General features: G+C 42.7%; 1 protein-coding gene across 2 annotated transcripts; it reads left to right on the forward strand.

The window, feature by feature from the left end:
- The first annotated feature begins 1,777 nt into the window (after positions 1-1,777).
- Positions 1,778-25,073, forward strand: nkd2b (NKD inhibitor of WNT signaling pathway 2b). 2 transcript variants are annotated; one of them, XM_020092574.2, is made up of 10 exons: positions 1,778-2,054; positions 2,194-2,220; positions 2,334-2,425; positions 20,536-20,596; positions 21,242-21,369; positions 22,774-22,869; positions 22,995-23,139; positions 23,508-23,568; positions 23,716-23,843; positions 23,954-25,073. In XM_020092574.2, the coding sequence occupies exons 1-10, from the start codon at positions 2,030-2,032 to the stop codon at positions 24,598-24,600; spliced, it is 1,410 nt and encodes a 469-aa protein (XP_019948133.1). In that variant the 5' UTR covers positions 1,778-2,029; the 3' UTR covers positions 24,601-25,073. The 2 variants fall into 2 exon arrangements, with proteins under 2 accessions (XP_019948133.1, XP_019948134.1); XM_020092575.2 differs by having other exon boundaries at positions 1,892-2,054; positions 23,719-23,843.
- Positions 25,074-26,785: the final 1,712 nt, after the last annotated feature.

A 26,785-nucleotide genomic window follows, 5' to 3' on the forward strand; every position in this document is an offset into this window, starting at 1 on the left:
CACCACTCTCAAAGAAAATAAGATGTTCTTCCAGGAGCACACAGAGTATGTTTCTCATGTTTTTCCAGGCAGAGCTCCACTGTTAGAGCTAATAAAGAATAAAGATGGGCTGTAATTTCTAACATGACAGCAGCAAGTGACTGAACGAGTGAGCGATTGGCACCAGGCGAATAATAATAACAGTTTGGGCCTCAATAAAATGCAGAGATCAAAGTAGCATCTGTTCCAGTTCCAGTACAGTGTGCAGGAGCCGTGTGTTTACAAAACAGCAACATCACATTCATATTTTCACACTAGGCTAAGGGTTGTGTAAGTAGATGAATATTCATAAGTGTTGGCCAGGGTCCTGCAGCCAGGTTCTGTTGTAACACCCTGCCAAAAGACACAAACTATAAAACTGCTGAAGAGCTTGTGATCGCTGGTGGGTTCAAGTACACCCTGTTCTTCCCAGTTCTGTTTTATAAACACATGCTTTATCTTCAGCATCTGTTCTTCAGTGTGTAACATTAACACAGTCAGTCACTTTATGTTGTCACCTATTTGCACCTGGTGTGTTTATCGCTAAACACACAAGAAATGATGTGGAAACGAATTTCATTGAATCAAAGCATCCGGCATGAGTGATGTTGCTTTTATTCTGTTTCTATGTGATTATATGTGGAGATAGATTTAATAACAATTTGTCTGATCCAATGATTTAATAATTAATAAGCCTTTATCCACTGGTGGTAAGTTTGAATGAGAGAAACTTATAACACAAATAAATGTGTCTGCAAACTAATGATTCATAAACTAATGAACGTATCTTCAGTGTGAATGTGTATCTGCTGTTAAAACCATAAATGGAGTTGAAAGTTGCACCGACAGAGGACGTGGTTTTACGTTCTACTACACACGAGCTGCAAAACCTGTGTTCATTGTTAAAAACAATCTCAATGAAACCGGAACACAAATGGATGTGCTTTTCAAAATAATGTTACATTTAAGAAAAGCATGAAATGAAAACATCAGTTATACAGAAGCCTAGAATTAAGTGGTTCTATTGGACTAGGTTGAAATAAAAGCACTGACTGTAAGATTAAGATTAGTACTGACTTAAAAATTAACTATAATAACTAACTGTTGACCGACACAGAATTAAGTATTTAAACATATGACTATTGTGTTATTTGATAAGTATTTTGTGCAGTTTAATTACCTGCTTCTCAGATTAAGGATGATGACAAACATTAGAGGACAAAACGGCTGTTCAGTCTTTTATTTGCAATATTTAACCTATTACTATTATATCCATTATAAAATAAGAGGAATAATATTTGAAGGACACAAATCAGTCATGTTAAGCTGTTTTCCACTTATCAGTCACTGGCTTAAGTAATTTTGAAATATAATTTTCAGTATTGTTAATGATGAAATGGATTTTGATCTAAAACACATCTAAAAAAATATATTAACCATACTAGTAGTATAGAAACTAAACATAACCATGGAAGATAATTTATTTAGGGCATAAATTCCCTGTTTTAAACTGAACAGTGTGCTTAAATCAAACTATTTCATTTATAATCACTTCATTATTCCATAAATATGCCTCCAATACACCTCTCCCCATTTTTTGACTCGTTTTATTGCTCATTAGCTGGTTGCAGAACTGTCATAAATCAGGTGTTTTATTTTTCTCCATAAAAACTGAACCGGAAGTTCCCTCCATGTTTTGCGCGTCTTTACGCACGCTCCTCTGTGTGCCGCTGATCGGAGCGCGTCAATGTTCAGTTGGACTGAAGTGAAGTCCGGATACACTTACACACTGATCCTGTATCCTGCTCCCTGTTTCACACACGTATCTCATCTCTGCACGGAGACAACCGATGCTTCAATGAAGAGGACATTTAACGACCCGCCTCTGGATGAAGTTGGAGATTTTTTCGTGCCAAACAAACACAATGTGACCATGTTGAGCCAGTGACTGTTTCATCCGCGTCCGATTTCGGAGTATACCTTTATCGATCCCGGGAAGAGAGACTTCAACATGGGCAAACTTCAGTCCAAACACGGTAAGAGAGGATGCAGCTTGAATCACTCAACGTTGCAAATTCAAAATATATATTTTTATTTTATATTTATATTTTGATCTCACAAAAAACCTAACATTTCTCTGCTCTGCATCTGTTCCCTGATTATCTGGACCTGAAGCGTGTAAGCGCAGAGAAAACCCTGAAGGTGAGGATCGATCATTCATTACGATGAAGGTCTATAGATAATGATAAACTAAATCTTTTGATTTGAGACTGATCCCTGCTGATCAATGGGATTTATTTCTCTTCATATCTCAGGAGACAGTTTCGTTGTGAACGCTTTCCTGCGCAAAGGGATGGAGGAGTGTGAGAGGTACAACACGACGGATCACAAGCTGAAGAACATGCAGGTATCAGACCGTTTCACATATTTATTTTCGTCTTCATTCAGCTGATCACAAGCAAGAAAAGAGCTTGTTTTGATCCATTGTTTTGAGGGAAATTAAATGACACAGTTCCTTTGCCGATTTTTTAGACTTTGTGGAAACTAATTCCAGTGACTGACTACAAAGAAAAACATGAAATTAAATGAAAATAAAAAGTAAATTCTCTTCACTGTTTAGGAAAGATCTTTTTTTGATCTTGTGCTTCTTCACTCATGTTTGTTTAAGAGTAGCATGGACAAAACTCATTGTTGGAAAAAAGGTGTGAGTGTGTGTGGTTCAATTATTATTGATGTTGTTGTGACCTATTTATAGATTGACATTATTCAGTTCCCATAAAATAAATCATATTAAAGGGTTAGGTTAAGGTTAAGGTTAGAATAAAGATAAGGCAAGTAGTAAGTATGGTTAAAGTAGAGTAAGTCTCCAGGAAATACAAGTCAGTGTAGTGTCCTCTGAAGTCTGGACTGTGTGTGTGTAAGAGTATGTGTGTTCATTTGCTGATAGGATGAATCTATCAAGCTGTTGTCTTGCTGCAGCTGTTACATCCCCTTTACCTTTCCCTGAGAGATGAGCTGCAGAGCTTCTTGACTCGAACGGGAAACAAACTATTCACGCTCATGTGTGACGACACGCTGGTGTCTCTGCTCAGTTGTAGGCTGATGTTCATTCTGTCATGTCTGGCTCCGGCACAACACTACAGCGGTTATTCCCCTGCCAGCATCACTGGATGGGTTATGACAGCCATGAGCCCCATGTGTGAAGTGGCTTGGCAACACACACACACACACACACACACACACACACACACACACACACACACACACACACACACACACACACACACACACACACACACATTCACTCTCACTCTCACTCTCACTCAGAGGCAGGATGGAAAGGTAGTCACGTCTCAGACTGAGGGGATAAAAAGTTTGCTCTTGTGGCTGCTGGCATCATGACTCAGGGCTGTGTCTTTTTCCTCAATGCCTCCCATTCTAGTGCGGCTCCCAGTGGGCAGCCCTCTGTGGCATAACATTACATCACTTCAATTAGTGTGTCGCTTTTGAGGGGTACGAGAGTGGCCGAGCTCTCAGACAGAAAAGTTCACACTGAGGCAGTGACGATCAGTGAGGTGGGTGGTTGTAATGGTGGAGGAGTTATGGATTATATCAGGATTGTAAACCGCCCACTTGTGGCAAATTAAAAGACTTGAGAGGAAACTCTGCTCTGCTTCAGAGGAGTCTGAGTTCACACTCCCCTGAAGGGAAACCACCAAAGGCAAAAGCTTGGCTCCTATTAGTAGGTGGGTCCCACCCTCACCACTATCAAAGTCATGCCCCTGATTTATACAGTGTCATTAGAGGCTCATTCTATCAGCATCAAACTAAGCAGCTCCTTCCAACCAGCTTTAACTCAAGATTGGTGAGCAGCAGCTGGAAAGAACAGAATGCAGTCACCTCTGTTATATCACATATTGGTCTTTATGGGTTTTAATGGTTAATTGTGACAGAAAATCATATTTTTGTGTCAGAAAGAAACATGGAAACTGTTTTTCTGCCTTTCCATTAACTCCATTATTTTCACCATCATTCATGCTGCTCTGGTACTGAGTTAAATGTTTGTTCATATATATGAGAGATGACTTTTCTCTGCTTTATGTGACACTAAACTTATTATGTTTGGGTTTAGGGCTCATGTTTGGACACAATTTGATATTTGAATATGTCACTTGGGACATAAGGAAAGTTTAAGGTGGTTTTTTTGCTACTTTTGGAAACTTTATCAGAGTCCGACCGATTTATCGCCTGATTCTATATTTCTTTATAGTACTTGAATTACAGTTATTCATCACATATGGTCAAACTGTAAAATATAAACTCTCAATTACATATCTTTGTCATCATTTGATTACAATCTCAAAATATATATGTTTTTAGATATATCGGTATAGGAAATGTTTTACTCCCAAATATTTTGATAAGTATTTCCCTGGCAAAAATCTGAATTGTTCAGACTCTACTCTTAATAATAAATTCCATATAGATGAATTGACAATGGAAATATTGGTTACCTGCTGCCCTGATTCTAAGTGTGAAATTCCACAAACCCCAGTGTGTGGGAAATTGATACTGTGATGATATATGCTTCCAACTCAGTATGTGACTGGCTGCTTTTAGACAGTGACAGCTCTATTCATGCTGTTGGAAATGAGCCTACACCTACACTAATATAAGGACACATTATGTCCCCAGGGATGTTGAGTTTCCCATTTAATATAGATATAATTAATCTCTGCTGTACAACCAGTAATTTCCCTGTTTGATCCCACATACTGTGAATTAATTATTTGCTATAGGATGGAATTACATTGTCACTTTTCCAGATATAATTGTTCTCTGGGGTTTAGACCATAATAAAACAAGTCCAAGTCAAACAGGAAACAGAAGCAATATCATTTTATTTAGGGGATTTGAAGTTTGTAGATTAACATGTCCTCCCCCCCGAGCATTTCAGCATGTGGCTCTCAGCAGACAGCGGTTCCTCCGCTCAGTCCTGGCTGCAGGGACAGTTGAAATTTCGTATAATTTCATATAGGAGCAGATTGGCCAAACACACTGTTTAGCTCTGACCATCCCCCTCCTCATTGTCAAACGGGGGAGTAGGATTCCTGAGCTGTCTGGCTGCGACTTCAAAGCGCGGAGCTGTGAGTTATAAAAGGGCTCTGATATCAGTGGAGCCTCCGAATCCTCACCCCTCGATCCCCCCTGCCCTGTCCTGGGGGATGGGCCGAGGGATGGAGCACTACCGGGAAGAAAAACAACAACAAACAAGGGCCAAGAGAGCTCGTGCCCAACATTGTTCTAAATCGAAATCACGAGTCTCCATGACAAAGTAGCTGTTTGTATCCAGCAAGCTTTCCACGCTTTGCAGCATTTTAGCAACAAAAGATCAAAAGATGCAAAAGGATTGTTTAATTATTAATATTGCTGCAAACCATGATCCAGGATTTCAGCTGGCAGGTTGCCCTCAGTGTGTAATCCTATAGCCTCCTTTAAGTGTAGCATGAGTGGACAAAGAGAGCATGATGTAAGACACGTCTCATCCTGGCTGCAGTCATCAAGGTTTTGACACCTCTCTGCAGATGTTCAAGACAAGACGTACCTGTCTTACCTAACCCCCACCTGGTGTAATGTAGGAATATTACAGGTGAGATCAAAGTGCTGGTCCAAAGTGTAGCTGTCCCTTTCGTCCAAAAAAGCTTACTGTGTAGTTGAATATGTTAAATGCAGAAAAACCCCAAACCTTGTACCGATCCAAACCCGTGTTCATTAGTGGAAGAGCTCCGTGAAGGTTCACTGTGTTTCACCTCTGGAAACGTCAACACATCAACAGTCCAGACCCTCACCCTCACACACGCACAAGACTACAGTGCTTCATTTCGGAGCTTCAAACAGACATGCTTGGATGCCCAAATAGTGACAGCCTAATTCAGCCTTTCAGCACCATCTTTTGTCTCAAAACTTCCCACAGACTTGGCCTGAGCGGAGTGAGTGTGCCAAAAGTTTCAAGACGTAAATTCATTTTGACTTACAGAGAGTTACATAGTCTTCACCCCCACAATAATAAATTAGGTTTAAGAGCAGAGTTCCCAAGCAGCTCACTAAACTAATTGTAAGCTAATGTTTTTTTAACTTTCATTTGGAATCTGTGAATAAGAGTTTCCCCTTATATAAAAGTCCTCATTTGGCAATCCAGCATAAAATGGATGTTTTGTTTGGACATTTTCACCACTGGGCATTCGGGCATATCTTCTCGTCACCGTGTTAATTTTGAATTGGCAGTATTTGATTTGGAGCTGACAACGGGATATCTGTGTAATCTTAAGGCCGTGGCCCTAAATGACATTTTATTTTTCAATACACAGCCACAAGTTGAAAACTGAGGTAATTGCTTTTTGGTTTTGAGTGTGTGCGTATAGTGGGACGTAATCGTGCAGCACTTCAAGACACATTCTCGTCAACAGCATCCCATGACTTTTCTCTACCGCCTCTGCCGCATCCACCAGTGACAATAAAAAGCCTGTCACCGCTGCAGCACGACCACGGAGCGCTATACACAGTGGAGAGGACACAGAAAGGTGTGCTCATACTGTATACAGCATGTCTTGCTTTTTGAAGGGACTTGAAGGCATTTGGAGAGTTTGTTTTTTTCCACCCCTCCTTTTTTTTTTTTTTTGAAATTGGCTTCACAAGAAGGCGAGCTGTGAGCCTTCATCTCTGAATGAAAAGCATGTGGCTGGCATCCAGAACAGCGGGGTCTTTCAGCACGGCCCCGGCAGACATCTGTTCCTGGTTTGTACAGCAAAATCCTGGAGCACGGAGAGGGGCTGTGGTGGGAAGGGGGTGAGAGAGGGTGGCGGGGAGTAGGAAAAGAGGGGGGAAGATGAGGGGAGGAGTGGTGGGTTTAAGTGTGTGTTTTTTTTTTCTTGGGAGAGATATTTGAGGGGCTTTAAAGGTAGTGGGGGGAAGGGGCGTAATGGAGAGCCTCATCCGCCTTGTCCACTGCATTGTTTGGTCAGGAGCTGACCATTGATCTCACCTTTCCTTCTACATAAACTTCTAACAAGTGTGAAACCAGCAAATCGCACCACTTTTCTGAAAACTTTTCCCCTCAATGTTGGTTCCAGTTTGTCCACAGCCGTGTAAACATCATCACCTGATCGGCGTCAACACACGTCACTTGTGTGAGGTGCTTGTTTTAGCCATTCTTTCATGTTGGAGTGTCGAAGTGTGTGTCACCACATGGCTTCGCTTGTGAGTCAGAGGCCGAGTCCCTCTCTCTCTCTCTATGTTTGTGAGTGAATGAGTGAGTGAGTGAGTGAGTGAGAGGTGGTTTGTGTGGCCTTTGCCTAATGGAGAAAGACATTAGAACACTGCAGGCGGATTGGATGTTTATTTTTCTGAGGATATTTATACTGTGGGAAGGGACTTTGAAGCCGGTTGCTGTGATGGTGAAGAGAGCAAAGGGCTCTCTCTGGCCGTCAGGACGAATCAAAGAGCCATCACACAGGGGTTCACAAGGATTTGGCACAAATCACAAACTGCATTAACCTTGAACAACATGAACTATTGGAGCCACCTATATATAATATGATAATTTGGTTCATGTTCTGCAGCTATGATGCCTTTTACTAAACTAATCTGCAGTTATAGAATCAGATACATACATACTGGTTACACAGAGAACCTGAGGCAGTTGCCCATTTCACACTGTTTGTAACCTAAACATTGTCTTTAAAGAATTAGTTATTTTCTTGCTGAGACTTCAATCAGGAGACTGATACCACTGTCATATCATGTCACAGTACATATGACGACACAGCAGCTTACCATAGCAAAAGCCTGGAAACATGGAAACAGCCTGATGATGTCCAAAAATAAGAATCCGTTTTCGCGATCCTCCATCTCCAAATTCAGTATTTATATAGCTCTTTTCTACTCATATTGACCACACTCAGCACTTGACAGTAACAGCTACCATATGCTGCGACTTTCCTATCTCACAAACTGCCATCACACCCATCAGAGGAAGAAGCTGGGAATCGAACTGCCAACCTTCTGGTGGATGACCCGCTCCAAGCAATTTTGCTGTGCAGCAGAGGTGCAACACAGTGTGTTCTGGTAAAAAAAAACGTGAACCCTATCCAATTTTTGGCACTCTGCAACAAAATGCCATAATAGATATACACAACTATACTGCTTGTTGACAGGCTCTCTGGTTGTAAAGAGACAACGTTGTGACAACTGCTGTTTTACCAGAAAAGCAGATATCCCATGCTGTCGGTTATACTGCACTTCAGGGCATATATGATAATTAAAATTTCTCCTACAGTTCAAAGTAGAAGAGGAATGACAGTCGCTCCCCTTCCTTCATTATTGGAGCTCTTATCTGCAGACATATGGAAAGAAGCTCTGCCTCCTTCAGCGATATCTCAGCCCCATGATTGCCACTTTGAAGTCGCTCACTCCTTGTCACTGCTTTTTATGATATTTATGAGATATCTGTTCTGGTGCTTCACAGAGATCTGTTTATAGCTCCACAGAACCTGTTTGCAGCGAGTCATTACAAATGCAATTATTTGAGAGTATGAGAACTTCCTTAACGTCGCCCATCCCAGGTTGACACTGCATGACCCAGATGTGCATGGTCACCGATGACAGCGGGGAGACCTCACTTCCTCTGCGTGATGAGTGTGCTGGTGGCTGTTCGGGGGCAACCCCGTTGAGGGTTAACCCTGGTATATGTCTTCTCTCTCGCTCCTTGCCAGGAGAAAGAAAATACCTGAAGCTGGAGCCCAGTGCTTAGCGCTGACATTTTTGGCAAAGGCTGCTGGATCCAAGTCTGTGTTTGATCTTGTGCTTCTTCCAGCCAAGTAAAACACCGGGAGACTCAAAGGTTATTACATTTTAGTGTGTAAGGTATGTTTCCACATAAACCCCTGTTCCCCTTAGAATGCTTTAGCTCTTTTCCAAGTGGACTTCATTTCGCAAACCTTAGAGCAGCCAAGGGAATATTATATTTTTTCAGTTATGGTTGTTGGTGGTGTTATTATACACTGTCATTACAGCCGTTGTAAATTGATTACATTTTTTAAATTAAATACGAGGTAGGTATTCAAATCCTGAGTCCTTCCTGATGAGGACAGAGGATGCTTTAGATTCCAAGTGGAACTAAAACATTATCAGACGAGACATTGCAGGTCTATTTTTGTTCAATATTTTGTTTCTTTAAATATTTGCAGATTGAAAGAGAGACTGAGGTTTTGCTTATTTGCTTAAAGAGGACAGGGGATTCCTCTTTTGGACGCAAGTTTGTTATCCCATAAATTCAGCCAGTGGAAACTTGAGATGGACTCCACAAAGGTCAGATGCTGACACACTGTATATTCCACAATACACGTTCGGGGGGAAACTGAAGTCGCTCTCAGCACAATGCGCTGATAGCTATAAATCTTAGACATGAATACCTATACTTTTTGTGTTTGCGTGAGAAAGACTGAAATAGAAAAGGACAGAGCAAAGTGAGGACAGCAACACCAGAGCAAAAACGTAAATATGATGTGATGTTTTTGAGGTTCCTTGTATACGCTGCTCATATTGTGATGCACTTCCATTCACTTTCTCTCGCTAAACAGCCTTCAGAGTCACCCGTGAAAGCTTCGAAACTTCATCCTTGCTCTACATTCCTGAACCTGACGCCCTGTTAGGTTTGAGGCTGGGGAGTGGAACACCGCACACACCACAAACCCTGGCTTCCAAAAAAAAAAGTGTAGGGTACCCAGAGCTGCTGGCATTCCTCATTGTTGTGATGCTGCTTTTTGAGGATAACGTTCTGCTTCTTTTCAAAGTGTTTCAAAGCAGGGAAGTGTTTTTTGCCGTAGAAGGAGCTGGTACCTTAAATTCATTTGATGTTCATGCTCACCTCGGAAAAAATGTGGAATTTATTGCAGAGCTAGGTGATCAGACTTTACGCACTATCCATCTTCTTTTGATAGAATTTCACATGAAGAATGCCATATAGCACAAGATTTATCAAACACACCCAAACCCAGACCCCTGAGGAAACTAGGCATCTTTTCTCTCTGCTGTGAGCTGAGCCTCCCCCTCTTTGGGACCCCAAGTCTGCACATGTGTAGGTATCGCTATTACTCAGCTCATAAAACGCCACAGTCCCATCTGAAAGTGGTTAGCTGTTGAAACACACTAGCGGCTTCAAAGCTCGGATCCGGGCTCTGCAGACAGCCCAGGCCCAGCCCTCCTTCTGCACATCACATTCCACTCCGCTGGGGAATGGCTGCAAACTCGCTTTTGTTACACAAACCTGTTCCCGTCATCAAAACCCTCAATGGGTCTCCAATAAAAGGAAGTGGTTTATTTTTGTCATGGGTGGTAATTTTTCAGGGGGAATTTAATTTGGGATATAAATGGTTTCAGAAGGGTTCTTCGCATGTGTTCAGATGAAATAAGAACCCGGCGGTTCTCACATTCTGGGTTGGTTTATATACTCAACACCTTTTGTGCTCTTTCTATATGTAACAGAAAGGGAGGAAGAGGATGAAATAGTGCTGAAAGAGGCCACTGTTCTCATTTCCTCTGAAGGCAGCCTTCTTTTCTTCCCCCCACCCATTTCTTTCCTGAACCCGTCCACTTCAAAAGCTGACCTGGCCCTGTGTGCCATGTAACATGTTTACCTAAAGACTCATTTCAAATAAACAGCAGTTTCTCTCCGCGACTCCTGCCCCCGCTTTACCGAGAACCTTTCAGAGACACCATCTGCTCATATGGGACTTCACGAAGACTACGCACCCTTATAAATATGGATTTTATTTCATTGTATCTCTCTGGAAGGACTTTACAGCTTATAGTTTCATTTAAAAAGAAAAGGTCTTGGCTGACAGTGGACCAAATAGTGTTGAAAAGTAAGAAAAAAATGTCAAAGAAAATCTTCTTTTGAAAGTTGGTGGTAAAACTTTAGTACCTCTGCAATGTCTTGATGTATCACCAGCACCTACCTCTTCGTGTTGATAGGGGCTGACTGATACTATCACTGCAAGAATGCCAGTGTATCAGAATATCTGAACTTTTACCCCCAGTACCATGTGCTCAGCTTCTAGAACCGTTCCATCCTGTTTGTGCCCTATTATCTCATCGCTTTTAAAGTGTTAGTGCCTCTCAACACCCTCTGCTTTTTGAAGCATAAATCCGCCTTCAAGAACCTTTATCAAACATTAAGTGTCACACTTTGTGCTTTTAAGTGGACTACCCCCAGACTTGTGTGTGTGATAGAGAGCAAGGCTCCTTCAGGCTTGTAGCTTTATACCTGAGATAAGATAAGAATATACAAGCAGCCAGGCTAAGCTAACTGAAGCTCGTGTTTAAGTGCAGACTCTTTCATGGTCTCACAGCACCGGTTTGCAGTAATTATGGCCGTGAAAGCAGCAGCTCTCTGTGCGCTCGGCTACAAAAAGCCGGAGCTGTAGAAGGAGGTGGAGCTGAGCTGAGCTGCCCTCTGCACCATAGCCTTTTGATCTCTGCTTGTGCCATGGATGAATTACGTTCCAGTATTTCACACTGGGGAACTGTGCTTCAGAAACACGCAGCCAGTCTGTCAGGTCACTAAAGTGCACACATGGCAGCCTCAGTCCAAAAGGAAAAAAGGGCAGATGTTACAGTTTCAACAACCATGGCCTCAAAAATCTTCTGCTTGGTATCGTTCTGTGATGTGTCACAAATAAAAATTATAATTCATGGGTTTGCATCATGCGGCTTTAAAATTCTTGTCTTGTTGCCATGATTTCAAAAGTAATTCATCATATCCTTTTTATTTTTTCGCCCTGTAATTTTCTTTGAGAATTATTCAACAGAGCTATGAATGAGCTTTGCATGATTTTGATGAATCAGTAATTGGTCCTCATCTGCTCATCCTCAGCTTTTAACTTTGACCTCTTTTTTCATGGGAAGTTGTGTCTCATATGCCACAGCATTACAGCCAATGGCCCTTTGGCCATGGTCCATTTTACATATCCAGTCTTCCTTCTCTTCGTCTGAAGATCGCAGAGTCTCCTTTGCTTCCTGTGCCCAGCAGGGGAGTATTTTTAGGAATCCTCAGGAAAACACTTGGTGTTGACCCTGGGATGACCCCCTGTCCAGTTCCAGGCCTGTGAGGAACTTCACAGCTTGGAATTAAGCCGGTTCTTGCAGTGTCAAGAATTCTCGTGGTCTTTGAGACTGGCAATCCTGACCAGATGGAGGAGACGGCAACACCGGACAGTCAGAGATAGTTACGCAACAACATTGAGGAAAGAGAGGGCAGATAAAAGAGGTGCAGACACTTTGAAAATACACCATCTCTTTTTTTCTGTCAGTTAGCTTGAAAATATTTTGTGGAAAAAAATAAGCTGTGCAGCAGTCTGCAAAGCCAAGGCATTTTTTCCCAAACTATGTTGGCAGGATGGCCTCAAGCCTTAAATATTTCATTGTTAGGAGGAACAGTACCAATTATGCAAACAAGTGGTGTCTCCTAGGACCTGGGGTTTGGCAGGTGTTGAGGAGAATAGTAAGCCTATAGCAGATGAGTTATTAGAGGCCCTGTCTGTGTGCTCGCCTGTCTACATCGGTTATTTGTTGCATCCTGCTGCACTGAACTCTGTACTTGGCCGTCTCTAACCAGTGAGCTTGCTTCCCCCTGAGGACTGAAGGCAACAATAAATAGTACAGTACAACAGCTATTCATCTCCGTTTGCTCAATATGCCTCCCAGATGGATGTGTTGAGAGTCCACGCTACATTACTGGCTGATTAGTCATGGCTACATAAGCTCCTCTTATCATGGTCAGTCATATGGATCTGCACCTCTCCGTCACCCAAAGGAGCAGTAACTAATGGGCTGTGAAGGTTTGACTTTATCCCTGAACCTGTTCTTATCCTGGTGTATGACAGAAAGCCAGGGTGCCGCTCATCCACCAACCCACAAGCTTTTTAACAGCAGCAGCGCCTCAGGTTTAAATGAGCAGCCGAAGAGTCACTGTGGATTAGAGAGACAGACAGAGACAGGTACTTGTGCACCACAGGGTGCTTGCTTTTGCCTGAGGGTATGTGGTTTAACTCAGCTAACTCGAGTAACAAATAGAAATTGCAATTCAATTGAAAAAAATATCTGTGTGAAGGAGGCAGGTAAAAAGCCAACTAACATTAAAAATGTGTGTCATTCTTGGTTGATATTATATTACACATAGTGGACAAATGGCTTACACACTTATAATATTGGATTAACTGTTGAAATTCTGAAAAGCAGTGGCCATAGTCAGATAACTATGTTGTCATAGCTTAAAGTAATGAAGAAATACATTGAAAGTTAAGTAGTACTATAACAATGTTAAAATAATTAATAAACATTTGTGATAGTTAATGTTTGTTGAAAGTAATGTTGAAATATACTAAACAACAGTTCAATTTGGTTTTAACCACTTTATCACAATATTGCATAGACATGTATTGAGATCAGATACATCCAGATCCTGATCTGGATCCACGGTAATCCCCAATCTACACATGCCAGATTTTTAAAATAAAGATCTCTGTATTATTTCTTGAGAAATTCATTAAAAATCCTATACAGAAACTATACAGATAGTTGAAATAGCTAAAGTGATCAATAAACATTTCAAATTGTAAAGTAACAGATAAATTGTTGGAATATGAAAGGTGTTAGTCACCATAGTAGAAAATGCAAATTGACCAAACTTAAAGAAGAGCTATTGTGACAATATCCACTGGACTTGTTTGTAATCCACTCACCTGAATGTGTTCAGAACAAGACAGGTAGCGGTGACACATCAGACAAAGATGGTCAGGGACCACTTGTGTTAAGTCCACGCATTGTTGCCGCTCCTCCACACTGGCGTACAGCTGTCCCACCCCAGCATGGTTTGTTTACATTTCTCAGTCACCCGCAGGAGCACTGTAATGCTTGTAGCTCCAACAGCCTCCAACCACAGAGCCGCACCCCTATGAACTGCCAGGCCGGGTTTTCAAACCTGTGACTCAAATCCCTTGCAGCTTAACAAAACGAGCAGTGAAAACAGCGGTGTCGGTGGTTATCTCACAGGTGAGAGCAATTATAACTGACATGTCACTAATAGAGCGACGGCTGGAAACCCGACTCTGAAGTACAGCAGGCGGCACAAAAGGAGCGCCCTCGAAGATTACAGTGAAACAGTTGTCATCCGGCAGGACTGGACAAGGTGGAGTGGTGACTGTAACTGACACACAACCAGTTTGAAAAGAAGATTTATACTGAATCATATGAGATCACTGCAGCTGATGAGCCTGGTATACTGCTCAGCTTGACGCTCGCCGTCACCTCAACCACAACCTGGCAGTCTAACGTCCGCCATGTTGTTTAAAGGGTCTGTGGAATGTGGAACAAATCCACTCAGCTTTATCAGCCTGGACGCGCTCTCCATTGGCCGGGCTTAAGAGCCAGGGGCCTGCGCGGGAGCTTACAGAATTTCACATGGAGGCCAGAAACAGAGGAACATCCTGTTTGAGTCTAACCGCCTGTGCCACACTGGCTTTGATATGCCGTCGCCTTGCGCGCTCGCCTCTTTGTTGTTTGTCAGGGTGTGAGTGAGTGTTCAAAATACGTTCTGTGTGTCTCCTGCCTGGTATGCATGTACATCTAGTTTTTTTTTTATTGACAGATTATTTGAACAATCCAGTTGAAAACTGGACCCCCAAAAAACATTTTCTAAAAAATGCCAACGAAATAACGTGTGGCACAACTTCCATATCATGATGCCACAATGAAATTTTTCTCCAAGCCAAGGAAGATGCAGAAAGGGCAGAAATTAATCATGGTCACTGTGTTCACACCGCTTATTTTGATACATACAATTTCTCTGTAATTATCTTTAATGAGAGAGAAGTTTTTTGCTCACTGCTATTGCATTGTTGAGGGCCTGGTGTTTTTCCGGTCTTTGCACCTAACCATTTTTGGGGTTTTGGTGAGTAAAACTGAATTTCAGGGGAGACACTGAATTTCAAGCTTGAATTGGATTGAATGTCTTTGGGCTTTTGACTTTTCAACGGACAAAAAAAAGGACCTTGTGCTCTGGGACATTTTTCTCTATTTTATGGGCTAACAGGTTTGTCAACTGACTGTAAAAATAATTGATAGACTTGAGTTTATTTGCCTTTATTCAACATATTTACTTACCTTGTATGCCTTAGCATGAGGCTGTGAGACTTGACATACTGGAGGCTTCACCCTTTGAAAACACTTCTCAAACTTCAGATTTAAATATGTGTTTAAATATGTGTCTCCAGTTTTAAAACTTTAAAACAGAATAAAACGAACAGACAGTGTCACTTGTGACTGTTAAAAGAACCAGTTTTATTATACTTTTGAGCGCATATAACATAGCCTAGTCATATAAAAGTCCACAGAGAGACTATTGCATTACACCACCAGGCTCAGTTACATCTGAATTAAAGCAACATGCTCTCTGTGGAGCTGTCATAATGTGTGTGGCATCAGGTTTTAAAACCTACTTCAGTTTTTTGGGTGTTTCAGATGTAGTGAACCATGACAACCACTTTGTTTTTTTCCTCTTTCCAGTAACTCATCAAATACATGAACTGTGTTATGATCTGCTACGTCTATAATTTAATACATTTGCCTAACCCAGATTCAGGAGTGTGAATCCACTCGCTGGTATGAAACACATGGTTTCCAAGTCCCCACAGTAGCTGCCTATGTGACAGCTGAGAGAAGGACTCCTATCAAAGCCTGCTTTAATGAAGGCGAGCTGATTACAGCACCGGTGACAGATGCAGGGTGGTCAGCCAGCGATGCTAATCTTTGTTTATGCCGTCCAGCAGGTCGTGAGCAAAGTGAAAGAGCGGTGATGTGTCGAGGAGGGGTTTGGAGGGGTGTGTGGAGTTTAGCAGATAGTCTTTCCTGATTGAAGATGAGCGGGTGACTTTCAGTGGTTTACATGCTGCTCTTACATAGACAGGCAAGCACGCTCATCTCTCCTCACAGCTGTTGTTACACTGGTACCAAAGAGGCTTCACCCCGTTGATTCATGTCCTGCCAAGGGGAGAGGTTCTGCCTCCTGTTTGACCTCAGTGTGAGTCCCACTACCCTGAGACGGCCATATCTGGGCCATCTCGGCCACACAGGGCCAGTCCAGATAACAGGATGGCATTCTGCTCTGATCTCCTTTCCATTCACAGGCAGACATGTTGTGGAACACTGATACATAGATAAAATACCCTGATTAGTGGAGAAAGGCATATTTTAGCTGTCCTCAAATGACAAGTATTCAGAATTTTGAGATTTTTGAGGCTGAACTTGAAACAGCTCCAAACCTTTACTGAGGGTCCCTGGCTCAGTCATGTTAGCAGCACATGGTTATAAACTGAATAGTAAAAACATGGTTGTAGCTTGTGTTTTTATTGTAATTACAATGAACTTTAATAAGCAGGGTAACTCAGATCCAGAAGTATGTGCAGCGCTTTTTGTTTTAATATTGCAGCTCAATACTAGGTGAGGCCAGTGCACTCTGTTGACTCCTGAGCACCATAATTACTCTGACCTGGAATGAAAACCGAGGCCTGACGAGCCTTAAGAAGAGGGGGCTTTCTGTTCAGCTGTCAAGAGACCAACATATTGTTCTTTTACTGTCTTGCAGGAGAAGAGACAAGTTGTGCAACCGGCCCCCTTCTCTCTCCCCATATTTTCAGCCCCTTCCCCCACCCTCCACCCCTCGTCTCCTTCTGCCTCTCCTCAGTATATGACCGCTCACATCTGGTTTTGAGTCAAGGCCAAGTTGGTTTCTCTCGGAATGGAGGGCTTTTATTTCTCAATGGCCACGCTACCTCTCTGGTTTCATTCTGCGGCGAGGAGTATGTAGATTGTTTACGTACTGGTGTTCCTTTCTTTATAGTGATACTTCTCAATCCTCATTTTCATCAGCGTCGCCCACAATCACCCCCAATTAATGGCCCGTGGGAGGAGGGATGCTGGTTGGCTGGTGGTCGTCAAGGCTTTCCTGTGGCGCCCTCTTAAGAGTCAGTTCCAGGTGACTTTGTATTTCTAGAAACTGCACATTCTGGAGAACTTCCACTGTTTGGCCACAATTTGTCTCCCAAGGCACCCTCTGCATCAAATAAAGGAAATAACTGAGATTGTTGGCCTGGTTTGGACAATGGACTGCACAGTACAATTTAAGGAAGCTGGATTTTTTTGGGGGAAAAAAATTAATAATTGAATGTACAGTTGCTGCACCTACTAAGCACCAGCTAAGTTATTTTTATGCTAATTACAGCATTATCATAAAAAAGGAAGCTATTTGAAGTATTTCAGAAAACCACAAAGCTTTGAAATGACATGAGGAAGCTTCCAGACAGTATCCTGTTTTCGTGTTTTTTTCCCAGCATATATTTGCACTCGGACACGCATCCACACTTCTGATCAAGTTGCCATATTTCATACCCTGAGGCCAGAGGAGCTGTGTAAACAATCTTCATGTTAGCCTCCCTTGTTTTTGAAGATGCAGTATTTCAACAGTTTTGCTGCACATGATTTGAAGAATGGACTAAAAAGAAGTGTCTATACTTACATATTTAGGGGCCTGAGCTTGAGAGAGAAGGGTGGGGTGGGGGGTGTTAAAACAAAGATGTGCAGTGTTTTCCAGTGGGAGGATGGGTGGTAAGCAGGCACAGAGAGAGAGAGAGAGAGAGGGAGAGAGGCTGCTGGGGGATGTCTGATGTCACCTGGTAGGGAGCTATGAAAGCTCCTGGTTACCCTATCCCACATAAAAGTCTGGCAGTAGGCTGAGGCTTTAGGGAAGCTTGGCAGAACCGCTGCATTAAACAGGAACAAACATCACACACCGTCTCTGTCTGTCTCTTATGTCAAGACGTCTGGGAGATGGAGCCTGTTTACATGGAACGCTGTCAGCGCTTATTTCCAATGCACTGCTTTTTAAAGACAACAGGATCTAATACCTTATCATTTCCCTGTCACCCTGCTTGAAGTGTCTGTGTCTCTCTCTCTCTCTCCCCCCTAATACCTAATATCACACACTGAGTAGATATGTATGTACGACAGGTTTCAGGTGTATACGCCACTGTTGGAAAACAAGGGATGCTTTGCCCCCAAAGTGCTAACACATTCGGGCGGCCTCCGGAGCCGTTTGTGATCTGATAGTGAAAGAATGAGAGCTGCTAGATGCCAGAGTGCAGTTAATTACACATGTGGTGGGCAGATTTGAGCCCGACACCGTGGGCGATGGGGATGGAGATGCCATGTGTTTCGACATTAAACTTGCAGACTGTGGTCAGACCCAGCTTTGCTCTCTCATTAGCTCTCCCAAATGGATGTAATGGAGGTGGCTGGGGGTGGGGGTGGGGTGAGCCGAGCCATGTGTTCAACATAAGCGCAGGTCCTCTCCTTGTGCAGTCAGCAAGACGTCTCCTGATATCTGAATTTTAATTAGAGACGGGCTGTCTTTTGGCAGTTGGTTTATTGGCTTCATTTCATTACAGGCGAGGCTGAATCACGTCTTTCATTTGGAGGTGCTTCTACCTTGCTCTGCAGTCTCATGGGAACAAGGATGAGAAGAATCAATGGATGCTTTTGATGTTCCTCTGAGCTGCGTAACAGTGTCTGTGTGAACTCCCTCATCCTTACATACTGCCCTTCATTAGGGGACTGTGCTACAAAGAGGAGGAGATGAAAGCATCCAGCGCAGGAGGGAAACAACAACTTGGCTACACAAAGCCCCCCAAAAAACGGATGCATAGGGACACACAAACGTTCCCGTCGCCTCTAGATTTCTGTGATTTAAGGTTGCTGCTTGTTTGGGGCTCAGGGAGTGGTACCAGTCGTCTCCACCTCTCCTAGCCGCCTTCCAGAAAACCCACCTCCACCAGGAACTGAAGTCAGCAATAGATAGGGCCTATCTCTTTTCAAACACACCGCATCCTCCTCTGCCTCCACTCTTATCTGCATTTCTCCCTTCCATCTTTGTTCCTTGTACGTTTCAATACCTCCTTTCCCCCTTTGTGCTCTCTTTCCTCCGCTTCATTCTTTATTCCTCCCGTTTTACTTCCTGCCCCTCTTCTGTGTCGCTCCCTCCTCCTCCTCCTCCTCCTCCTCTATATACCCGAGGCTCAACTCCCATTCTTTCGCTGTGTTCTCTCAGTGTCTCCGGTGGCCAATTTGCAGGGGGAGGTGTCCGAGCCTTGACCCTGAGACTCAAGCAGCTCCCCTCTTCAGCAGTGAAGGTCAAGGCCTAGATTACAGGCTGGAGGTATCATCCTCAGAAGTGAGGAATAATCACGGGGTATAAGATTGTTAAATAGAACCACAGGCCCTGGCGCTGTCATTACTCTGAGAAAGAGGGGAAGAGGGAATGGGGGGGGGGCTGGTTCACCTAAACGCATGCAGATGTTCCGACTCTCGCTTGAGCCTCTGCTCTGTTGAAGGTACATGGAGTTCTTTTGTTTTCAAGCATCTATCTGTTTTTTATTTGTCTCGTATTAGTGGGCCTCCTTGATTCAGTCTGGTGAGATTTTATTTCAAAGTGTGTGGAGCAGCTTAGAGGACTGAGAATGACGTAAATAAGTTGAATCATTTGTTGTTTAAATACCTGTGGTTTAGGGCCTTTGCTGCACTTAATTTTCATTGTTTCCACAATCCAGTTGTAAGAATGGCTGTGTGTGTGTGTGTGTGTGTGTGTGTGTGTGTGTGTGTGTTTGACTCTCTGTATTAGCACATGGTTGGGATGGTTATGAATACATTGTGGTTCTGTTTTATGCAGGATATAGATTATTCACATATGATGCTGGAGCCTTTTCCCCTTCCTCCCCCTCTGCCCCACTTTTGTTTTATGGCATTGGAATTGTGTATTTAATCAGTCCCATCCTATCTGCATGGAAATTTCCATCTGGCAATTATTCTCCATTCAAAATAAATACACACATGTTGCTGAGAGCTCATTGTGAGGTTTGTTTTACATAAACCATAAACTCAGAGTCAAGTTTTCAATGAGAAATACAACAAAACTTTTTTCTTTTTTCCTAAACTCTGGACTTCTTCCATCAAACACTTCTCAGTGGGTTCCATGTCAGGCAGGATGAGAATAAACAGCTAGAGAGAGCGAGAGAGAAAGAGCTCAGATGATGAAGTGCATTAAGGTTTTTTTTTTTTTTTGATGGATGTGAGAGGTCCATTTGAAGGGCTTGGAGGAATCTTGAAAGCTTGGCTGCGGCTGCGCTCGCTGTATCCCAGACAGTGAAACACAATAAGCGTGCAGATGTTCAAAGTGTTTGGCGGCGCTGGAGCCTCCAGCCCGCTCCCTCTCATCTGAGTAGGAAATGCTTTAGCTGGAACTGTTTGTTTTCTCTGTGTCTGTGGTCTGAACTGTAGATTCACTTACATCTCTGAACCCCCGTCCCCCTTCTCCATCTCCTCCTCCTCCTCTCCTCTCTTCCCTTGTCCCAGGAGTTCTCAAATGGTGAGCTGAAGGAAGGACAATTCACAGATCAACACTGTCCCCTAGAGGGTAGGTGGAGAATGATGTCTTTTCACTCATTGATAAGCTTTGTGTGAAAACAATCCTTGAATATTTCATGGTTCAGGAAAGAGATCTGACGTTGTATGAAAGATTAGTATGTATGAGAAATTAGTATGTATGACTCCATTAATAACACAGCATGATACGTGGTATATATAGTTCAGTGTGCATGTTATTTCAGGATGATTTTGTAATTTTGCATGATGAAAAAAGCTGTTTTGTCATCTGCCTACAGATGTTATGATATTGCAAAATTATAGTCTATTTGATGTTTATTGTGCAAAACGTGCAGGACAGATGTTCTGAGTTAATTCCTGGGCATCACAAGCACATTTAAAAATCTTTCTATAATCTCATCTGTATTCATAGTCTGAACATTCAAAAGTCCAATATCAAGATGTTACAGTTACATTTTGTAAAGCCAAAAAGAGACACTAATGCACACACTTTTGGTGAAAAGTATATTTTTTTCTATTTGAATGAATGGTCTGTCATATATGAATACCACATCGCAATTGGGATCTAAGGTGAGCTTTTGGTGTAGTGAGGCCTTACAGTTTTCTCCTTAAGAGAAAAAAGGAGAAAAAACACTACTTTTGCTCAGAACTATAATGTTTCCTCTTGCATCAACAGTGGTTCTTCCTCCGGAGAAAGCTGAAGGCTGTGAGAGCTACCTGCAGTACCTGCACGCAGAGGACAGAGAGCGAGAGATACTCAGAGATGCCTCCAAAGCCACTGGGAAGAAACGCATCAGTCTGGATGTAAGCAGTGACTGATTGTGTTTTACATGAGCTGTGTGTCGAGAGTTAAATTACCATTCCAGGGCTGTTCTGCAAGAGATCTGCATATTGCACTAATGTGCAACTAAGATTTCTTTACATGCTTCTTAGTGCAAAACAAATTACACCTCATATAGTTCCCATTTATCTAGCACCAAATGAGGCACAAGCAATGTGAAATAAGAGATGATGAATTAAGCTAGAGACCATGTTTTGAACCTTAGTAGTTAAAGCTTGCATTCATTTCTTAGACCCTAACCCCCAACACTACTTGCCTAACCCTACACTTAAAATCTGTTTTTCTCCACTTGGTGGGACACAAATGTTGTCCCCATTGGGACTTAACTGACCTATAGTCTGAAATTTGACCCAAATTATAGACCAAGACATACACACACACAAGCTCACATGGTGAAAACAATATCATCCACTCCATCGTGGCTGGTGCAGATCAGTTGTTTCAACAGTGAACCGCTCTTGCTTCACATGACAGGACTTTTCAAGTCAGAAAAAGGTCTCTCCTAAATCATGCACTCAGAGCTGGGAGTGTTGAAACTGTTGTGTGTTTCGGTGAGTGAAAGTTATTTAAACATGGGTTCGAAAATAAATGCATGAGGGGTAACCTCTATCCTAGCCACCACTGTGTGCCCCTCACCCGTGCACAGAACATCTGTCTGTATGTTGACACTGCTCCAGACCATATCCTGATTGAATTTAGGGACCAATAAATAGAAAAAATAGATTGTAATGTTTAGACTTGGATGTTTTTGAGAAGTGCTTAGATCTACCCTTTGGTGATCACTGCTGGATATGTGAGCTGGGGAGATGTTATAGAACCGTAAAGCTCTCTGGGGTCTCCTCCCTTGTAAATGTGCACTGGCTTTCACACAGTGTCAGCGCTGCACTGTGCCTGCAGCAGGGCCTATATTCCAGATGTTTATTTTTCCAATTATGGCCATGTTACTAGATACATCTGAATCAATGTTACTGCCAAAAAGTTGTTACTGAGAGTGGTTTGCGCTCATTTTTCCTGGAAGAAGGTAGAAATACAAAGTCATAGTGGATGGGCTGTCGGCTCGCACTCTCTTCTCTCCGTTTCCCCCACACAAGGTGAAAGCAGCTGATTGTATTTTTTAAATTCAGCACCATCCCCTTAGCTCTTGCCATTGCTTATTTTTGCTTTGTGTGGACATCTTTAAAGTCGCCTGAAGATAAAACTCAAGCATTCAGATCAGAGCGGATGGAAGTATGGGAGTGAATCTTGTGTACTCTGCTGCCCCCTGTTGTGAGAAATACTGCTTAGTTTGGTCTTCAGCTCAGCAAAAATGCACATTTATAGTATGTATGTATATTATAGATATTCAGTTCATGTCTTTGTGTCTAAAGGACTTGGAGTGTGATGTGTCCGTGGAGGACGACAATCGTCAGGAATGGATCTTCACCCTCTATGACTTTGACAACAGTGGGAAAGTCACAAAGGAGGTGAATATGTTGTAGCTGTCTTAACTCTCCCTGTCCTCCTTGGAGTAGAGTATACTGCAGAGTACTACTAGTCGTATTGATGGTATTGATCAAATACCAACAGTGTGCTCTTCCTGTCTCTAAAGGACATGTCCAGTCTGATGCACACCATCTACGATGTAGTGGATGCCTCTGTGAATCACTCCTGCCACAACAAGAGCAAGACTCTGCGCGTCAAGCTGACCGTTACTCCAGAGCCAAGGTGCCACCGAAGAGAAACAGGAGGAGCAGGTAAATGAGATTGAAAACAGGATTTTACAACAGAAAGTTATTTATGATCTCTGTCGTATAGATTTGGGGCATCGTTTTGATTCTGAAACCCAAACCTACCATTCTCAGTACAGTGTAGTGAGGGTTAAAGGGTTATTTTTCAGATTTGTTCTGCCTGGGTTATGGTCTGCATGCACTTTTGGACCGATCGGCTACTCACTGAAATATATCAACTACTGTGAAAGCCTATGCGATCATGTGAATAAGCAAATGTAACAAACAGTTATGGTTGAGGTGGGTTTTATGTAAAAACCCAATCTCTCCATCTGTAAATTTGGATGTTGCTGAACACTTTATTGCTGTTCTGATCTCTTGTGTTCTCTGTTTAGATCGCAGTCACCAGGAGGAGGGGGGGCGCTCAGCTGACAAACGACTGTCCGCATACATCAGGTTAGTTCCTACCAAGGATTAATACTTTTTGTGTTGAATCAGTTCTTACAGATTATTTGCATATTGTATTGATAGTGTCAGAAATCTTTGGCCACTCTTACATATATATATATCTATATACTTTTTTTTTTTCCCCCCCATTCTTAGCAGCAAAGGGCAGAGCAATGAAGCGCCGGCCACTGAGGGTCAGCATTACTGTGTGGATGAGAACACAGAGAGGAGGAATCACTACCTGGACCTGGCTGGTATAGAGAACTACACCTCCAGATTTGAAGGTACGTGTCATTTCATTGTGTGTTGTGAATGTACTAAATATACAATATTAAGTCTTCATTATTATATTACAATGACAAACTGACCTCCTGTCTCTGCACTGTCACTTCAGGCACCACCCCTGCCTACCCTGCCCAGGAGCCTCAGGGACGGAGCTCCCAGAACCAGAGCCAGAGCCAGAGTCAGAGTCAGAGCCAGAGCCAGAGCCAGAGCCGCTCCCGTTCCCAGGAACCAGAACCCCAAGTTGTTCACCAGCGCCGCTCACAGGTCATCAGCGATAGCTACAACCCCACAGAGTCTCGAAGCAGGGGCACGCAGTTCCTGAAATCGCCCAAAGGAAACTACAAAGGAAGCGGAGGAAATAACGGGGTTAGCGGAGGCGGCAAATCCACTAAATGTCACGGCCACCACCCCCCTCTGCAAACTATGCTGCACAGTGGCAGCTCAGCAGGCCACGGAGGTCAGGATGTGTACCACTTGTCGCACCAAGCCCAACCCTCTGGCCACCATCAGCACCCTTTGCAATACAGCCACAGTAAGCGCCTGAGGGCCAGAACCAGGGAGGCCCTGTCCCCGACCAAAACCCCTCAGTCCCAGCCACAGCAGCAACCTCATGTGCTGCCAAGCCTGGAGAGAGAGCAGGCGTCTGGCCCTCCTGGGAGCCCGGGGTTTGTGGTGCCCATGGTCCAACGCCACGAGCACCACCATCACCACGAACACCACCACCACCACCACTACCACCATTACCACCAGACATGACCGCCCTCAGTGTGCAGTGACTCAAACTGTACAGGACCAACCACAAGCGACCACACCAGTCTAAACGACTTGTCGTCATCCCTCGGGAGAGTCTCACACTCTGTCCAGGATCTTTTTATTCTCTTGCAAGCTATTCAGATATATCCTGAGATTAGATGTACTGAGGAATGGTGTAGTGTGATGCCAGATGATAAAGAACCTGAAGGATGTATTCAGAAGTTATTGTGTAATAACAAAATACGTGTGGCACAGCTTTGAAGTTTTTTGTGGATATTCTGCTGGGAATGCTGCGATCGTTACCTGTTTTCAGTAAGGGCACAAATACCAGGAAGAAATGGATCGAAGGACACCCTTTTCCCTCTTGTTGCTGTTGGTTGAAGTCCCAGGAAGCTATACTGTATATCAGAGTAGGTGTGTTGTTCTGTGTGAGACCTTTCCAATACATGGATCTCAGGTGTAAAGGTGCTGCTGCTCTCAAGCTTTTCACAGAGACGTCCTCCTCTGGGAGGCCTGATGTGGACTGAGGGGTTTCCTGTTTAGGGAGGGAGGGAGTATAAAATCACCACTGCCAGTTTTAATGCAAATTATCTTGCTATATGTATAAAAAAAATCTATATATGTAAACACATTTTTATTGTATAATTATTATACTGTATATGCATATTTCATCATGGATATATTATGCATATATGTATTTTGTCTTTTATATATTTTAATAAACGTTATATAGTTCATTTATGTTATTGCAGCTACAGTTTATTTCTGTTTCCTTGGTGATTGTGTGTCCGCTCCTTCTGTGCAGGTAGAAATATATCGACAGCAAAGTATGATGAGCTTGAGAATGGATTGATAGTTCAATCTTTATTGTGGATCCAGAGCAAAGAATAACCTGATTGAAGAGTGTTTGATTTTATACTTTGCTCACAATAGATTAAATTAGAACAATGTTGTGGTAGTTTGATTTTCCCTCTATGCCATAGTTTTGTTTTGGTTTGTTTTAACAAGGCATTGATTAACCAGTATGCAAGTGATTGTAAGTTTGAGTAAGTAAGTGAACGTTTTCTACAGTGGTTTTTATTTGTCATGTAGATGGAACCTTGGGAACAGACTGACTCCACAGGGTGGTGCCTACAACCTGCTATGAATCTGGAACAAGCAGCATCTTGCCCCTTGTGTGTTTGTTAGTTTCTAGTTATTTGATTACAGACAAATCTGTTGAGCTGCATGCACTAGTTAGCACAATACAAAGAAAACAGGACTCTTCAGAGACTGAGGAATTCACACGTTATTTTATTATTTGGCACCTGTGCTCCTCAATCTGAGTCAGCCACTAGATGGCAATGAACAGCTTCCAGTGGGGTGTGCAGTGTATGATCAGTGAGATCAGTGTTGCTCACCAGCTGATTTACACACATATGCATATATATATATATATATATGTATATGTATCACTATTGTTCATATTGGATGACATTTGATGCTAATATAGTGTGGAATATATGCAACTCCTTCATAATACTTTGAACAAAATGGGAAACATCTGGGACTTTAGTGACCCACAAATGTTTAATAATATACTATATGATTCAACAGGATCACTGCCTAGTCTAAGATATGTTAAAAGAATAAAAATAATATCAAAATGGCAACACTGACAGAGAGTAAACATGCCCAGCCTATATCTGTACTTGACACAGCGTCTGATCCACAGTCAAAGTGTTGCACCACCAACAAAACACGACAACATGCTGTTTTCCATAAATCTAGTTATAAATGGACAAAATCACAATCTCATCTCATTCTGATTTCTGTTTTTTCCCCCCTGAGCACTTAAAGGACTTGAATGGATGGATGGACAAAAAAGGTCCAAAACAGCCACTGGTGTGATGAGATTATTTCTCAACTGTTGTGTCCAAGATCAAGAATGAACTTTGAACCTAAATCATTCTATTTGCAAGAGTTGTCAACGATTTGTAAATACTGCATTAAAGCAGACTTGGGTGTTTAAGCCTCATAGGGAAAAATAACTTCCGCTGGGATTGGTGGATCAAGGAATAATCAGCATGTTCTGGTATTTCCCTCTGCAGAGGTCAAACCGGAACCTGTCACCTTACTGAGCATGCCTGCATCACGTGACCATGTGTGCAGCCCTACCTGTCATTAATGAGAAACTTCACGTGCACAA

This window comes from Paralichthys olivaceus, chromosome 13 (assembly GCF_024713975.1).
Source record: "Paralichthys olivaceus isolate ysfri-2021 chromosome 13, ASM2471397v2, whole genome shotgun sequence".
NCBI lineage: Eukaryota > Metazoa > Chordata > Actinopteri > Pleuronectiformes > Paralichthyidae > Paralichthys > Paralichthys olivaceus.

Coding starts and splice junctions, on each gene's coding strand:
- nkd2b (XM_020092574.2), top strand. CDS start 2,030: ATGGGCAAACTTCAGTCCAAACACG. Junction 2,055..2,193: donor CAAACTTCAGTCCAAACACG/GTAAGAGAGGAT, acceptor CTGGACCTGAAG/CGTGTAAGCGCAGAGAAAAC. Junction 23,140..23,507: donor AAGAGAAACAGGAGGAGCAG/GTAAATGAGATT, acceptor TTCTCTGTTTAG/ATCGCAGTCACCAGGAGGAG.